This window comes from Anopheles cruzii, chromosome X (genome assembly GCF_943734635.1).
Source record: "Anopheles cruzii chromosome X, idAnoCruzAS_RS32_06, whole genome shotgun sequence".
Taxonomy (NCBI): Eukaryota; Metazoa; Arthropoda; class Insecta; order Diptera; family Culicidae; genus Anopheles; species Anopheles cruzii.
In genome coordinates, this window is record NC_069143.1 from 9,049,915 (window position 1) to 9,054,565 (window position 4,651).

At 44.3% G+C, this 4,651-nt stretch overlaps 1 protein-coding gene across 1 annotated transcript; it reads right to left on the reverse strand.

The window, feature by feature from the left end:
* Window positions 1-227: 227 nt before the first annotated feature.
* Window positions 228-4,386, reverse strand: LOC128266948 (uncharacterized). The gene is made up of 5 exons (XM_053003741.1): window positions 4,366-4,386; window positions 2,953-3,866; window positions 2,220-2,784; window positions 698-2,137; window positions 228-254 (listed from the first exon to the last, which is right to left on the reverse strand). The coding sequence occupies exons 1-5, from the start codon at window positions 4,384-4,386 to the stop codon at window positions 228-230; spliced, it is 2,967 nt and encodes a 988-aa protein (XP_052859701.1).
* Window positions 4,387-4,651: the final 265 nt, after the last annotated feature.

The following is a 4,651-nucleotide window of genomic DNA, read 5'->3' on the forward strand; positions in this document are numbered from 1 at the left end:
GAATCACAAAATCAAAATTCTCAAAAATGAACACAACTAAGATAATGAACGTATCACTGCACAGATACAACAGCTCGATTCATTGTACAGCTAAGTTCACTCCGTATGAAATTATTACTCCTTCTAAAAATACAACAGAATACTAGGTGTAAAAAAAACCTTCAGAAAAAGGTACAGGAAAAAGATATAAACTATCATACCAAAAAATAAGAAAGAATGCGCTATTCCTACTGAGGAGTGTGCCGAGACCCGGCCTGCGTATAAATAAAACCAGTTTTAGAAATAAAGATTATTCCTTGTCAAACTCTGCAACGAGGAGCATTCGATTTGGACCTTACTCCCCTGTGCGAGGACGCTAGCAACACGATGAACGAAGTCAACTGAACTCGACAAAGATAACATTACTTACTTCAATCAATTATCAGAAGCAATAAAAAATTTGAGAATGGGATTGGGTCAATCGAATTATGCTCGGATGTGTCATTACGCGCATAGTGTAATTTTACCTTCTATTACTCCTAGGTACTTTCTGTTCGTTTTCATTTCCTAGTTATAATTAGCAGATTCATAATTGCTAGTAGCACGGTTTCCCTCAACTAAGTTGCACGAGAATGTCAATAAATGGTTATGGGTTTTATGTAATTATAGAGGATTTCGAACCATCAGCGTAAACTGGATCCGAAGGCGTAAAACTTACGGGATCTGGAACAAACAGCATACTGCTACCCTCAGCGTTAGCGGTCGAGCTTGATTTGCAGGACGATTTCACTGGTGACGGTTGCAGCAGCTTTTGTTGAACATCGTAGCGTGCATAGAACAGCAGGTAGGGTGTTATCACATGGCGACGATTGGGAGAAAGCATCTCCTCGAACTCTGGCTGCGTCATTATTTTAATCTTGTCATCATCGCACATGTACCACAAAAGTGGTTGTTGCACCGAAAAGTCGGTCAAACCGAAACTTCCATCATTTAAACTAAGTCCAGCCTTGATAGTGTTGCCGGTGGTTGTGGTGGCACTACTGTTACTGCTGCTGCTATCGCTGGTGGTCGAACGAAGAAATGATGAACAGTTCACAAGTGTCGTAGTTCCGCCTTCGTCCACACTGTCACTACCACAATTGCTGTCGTAAAGGCTGTAAGTGTGATGAGAGGCCGCTGTGTTAGGCGCCGACGCCACGGAAGAAGCCGGACGGCAGTTGGCAGACCGTGTTGTCACGGAAGTTGTAGAACTACTCGCTCCATTTCCACTGCCAATGCCGCCAGCACATACACTAGCAGATGCTGATACCTGTTGGTGGCGTGTGGCAGCCTTTAAACTTATTCCGCAGCATCCTCCACTTTGGCACGCCAGTCTGCTGAACATGTGTTCTCGAGTCTTGACCGCACCGTTTTCTCCTCCGTATCCACTGACAATGGAACCATCGAGCCTCTCACCAACGCAAAAAGGGCCGCCATTGAAATAATCTCCGACACCGGATAATCCGATAGATCCGTTGTTGCCGGATTGCGGCCCTGCATTGCCGTTCAACTGTACCGCTTCCACACCGTTGTTAGGCGAAAACCGACTGATCACGTTATTCTTCAGCTTCTTACTCATATCACTCGCACTAGATGCCTTTTTGCCCCCGAACAACTTTTTAAGCTGACCAGAGGTGCTTTTTTCACTTCCACCAGCAGCATGGCCCTTACCGACGGGAGCCCCATAGCCGCCGAGGCCATCTGAGGCCGACCCTTGCAGACCGCCTTCGAACGTAGCAGACAGAACGCAACGACGTTGGCGCTCCCGTGCACAGTTTACGTACTGCAGTGGGAAATCAAGCGCACTCGTGTAAGCGATATAGTGACCAACGGATAGACGCGCACCAACGTGCGTGATAACACTGTACAATCGATATACATGGCGTCTCTCACTATTCTGCTTGCCAAGGCAGTCACGGCAGAAACACTGCAACACAAACGGTGTCGGTATGTAGCTGTTAATCTTCTCCATGTCGCCGTTAAAACGCTTTAGCTGCAGTACTAGCAACCGTGGCAGGACGTCGAACGATATTGTACGGCAGGCTTCCGTGTAGCCGCTACATACCTCACAACGGTACTTATTATCACCCCTAAAGTACTCCTGGGTGATACATGCATCCTGCAAAAGAGTGACAATGTGGTCGATTAGCAATAACCTAGTCGGCGTTGAGATGAGTTAATACGGTCCGGTGTTTCAATACCTGATAGAACTGCTGTGGATTTTTTGCAGCATCATTCACCTCGCTGGCCATGATCGGAATCGCAATGTCTATCATCGTTTCCTTCTGCTCCGTAATTGTCTCACAGGAGAGACAACGTGTGCGGGACACGGTAACGCCTTCAAAGTCTTCACAAAAAAAATTAAGCCCCAAATCACGAATGCGATCTTGCACCTCAACACGTCCGTCGAGAAGGTGTGTCTTTTGGTTTCCTCCTTCTACTTGGTTTCCCATTCCGCATCCAGCATCTGCCGATGCATCCGTTTGGTTTCTGCCGACTGTTGGTGTTTGCTCATTGGTAGTACAGTCTACCGCCGCTGCAGTTACGAATGCTGGTACGGCCGTCTGAGATTTAGCTAGATCTCTTGAGCAGGAGAATACTTTTGCACTTTTCACCGACTCTTTGCGTCGCCGGAAAATGTTGCGTGCTATAAAAGGTGTGCCACCTGACTTTGACTCTGAGGATGATGATAGCAGTGAGGTGGTGGCGGCAACGCTTGGGTTATCCATTGCTTCTGCTGATGGTGCTACCGCTTGTGAAGTGGTGCTGAAAGCGACGAAAGCGAATATAAAAAAAATTAAATTCAGTGATGCATTTAAAATGGTAAACTGTAGAGAGCATTCATGTGATCTATAGGACGGTACATTTACATCAACATTTGATACATTAAACCGCAAAGCAACAATGCTAACAATTCGTTTACAGTTTACTCACCTATTGCTCAGTAGATCGGGATTTTCGACCAGATTTTTGTTGAGTGTCTGGCACGCTTCGCGCACACTATCAAGGATACACATGAGAAACTCATGCGCATCCTGCTGCTGATTGCCCTCGAACGTTGCACTAACGCATTGGACAGCCTGCAACAAGTTACCGGCGTGGAATGGTTCAGTTATTTCCGTCGCTTCGTTGCGTGCTAGGTTATGAAACAGTTCGTGCAGTGTTTCGCATACCATCTGTCGTTTGTTTTTTACCCCTCCCGTGTGAACGACACTTTCGTTTTCACGTTGCTTGACGTTGTTTGAACTATCGCTTCCTATCGAAGAATTCGTCGCAGTGGTGGCGACCCCCGCACTGCACACTATGTTAGAGCCTGGCTCACTTGCCATTCCATTGTTAATTACAGATCCAGTAAACACACTCTGGCCACTGCCAGTAACGCTGCTGAAGGTTGCTATCGATCCCCCACTATTGCTTCCATTACTACCAAGTGAAGCCAAATCTTTGCTACTCCAACTGCGACAGTTCGCACCATGTAGTCCAGGTATATTACGTCCTAGCGAAGACGATTTTGGTTTATGCTGCTGTGCCAATTGATGCTGCGTGCTTGTGTAATGCGACAGGCGCAGCAGCGAAAATGGATGGTCACCGATCGATTTCTGGACAACTAGCTCAAGGTACTCGATGAGATGGTGTAGATTGTGTGTGAAGTTAGGGGCGAATCGTAACGTATACAGTACGGAGTTCATATAACATGAATTGCCAATATTGCAGAGCGTTGCCAGGGAATTGCTCATATTGTGTGCTACCATACTGTTCATAGTCTTCGCACCTCCAGAACCGCTGTCGTATCCGTCGCGAAATCCAGTAACACAGCTTGGTATTCCATTTACCGTGATCTCTGATGTCTAAGAGAAACAAATAAAAATGTGTGCGATTTTAACATTCTGTTACAGGTTGTGACGGGAAGTTCAAATTATATATTAATATTATTTGTTCTAACTAGAACGGATTGAGCCATTATAAAAAAAAACAACTTTTAAAGTTTTGCACTCAAGTTGATACAATGTCAGGGTTCGAACTGACGTCTTTCGTATAGAAAACGGTTATAATCGGTGTAGCGAGGCGAATGATATACGGACGAACCACATTTCAAGCAACATTGATGATTTATATGTCGTCAGATCGATAATTCGCACTTTATACCAATGATTTTTACTGTTCATTCAATTGATGACACAATTATATCTGTATACAAATATTGTTTCAAAAAAATTCGTTTTGTATTGTTGTTTCTAAAACTGCACAGTTTTTGGATATCCAAATAACTACTTCAATTTTTTAAATGAATTACTCGATTATCAAGGGCTGTTAATACTATTTGCTAAATAATCGACGCAAACTTACCGCCTGATACTGATAAGACATGATTTCCTTTTACGCATGGAGTTCCAAACTTTTGAATCTCGTAAATTGCTGCAGATCCTTAGACCCTGCGGCCTTTACCGCAGCTGTAAGCAGCAAGACGTCAATATACTATTCTAAATAGGCCAGCGGTCGATATAAGCAATGAGATCGATGTGTAAAAGTGTTTTCCGAAGATATTTGTTTTCTTTTGCTGCTAGCATAATATTTAATTAAGTAAATAAATGCATCGAGAGTGCTTATTAGGCGAAGGGATAAAAGTGCACAC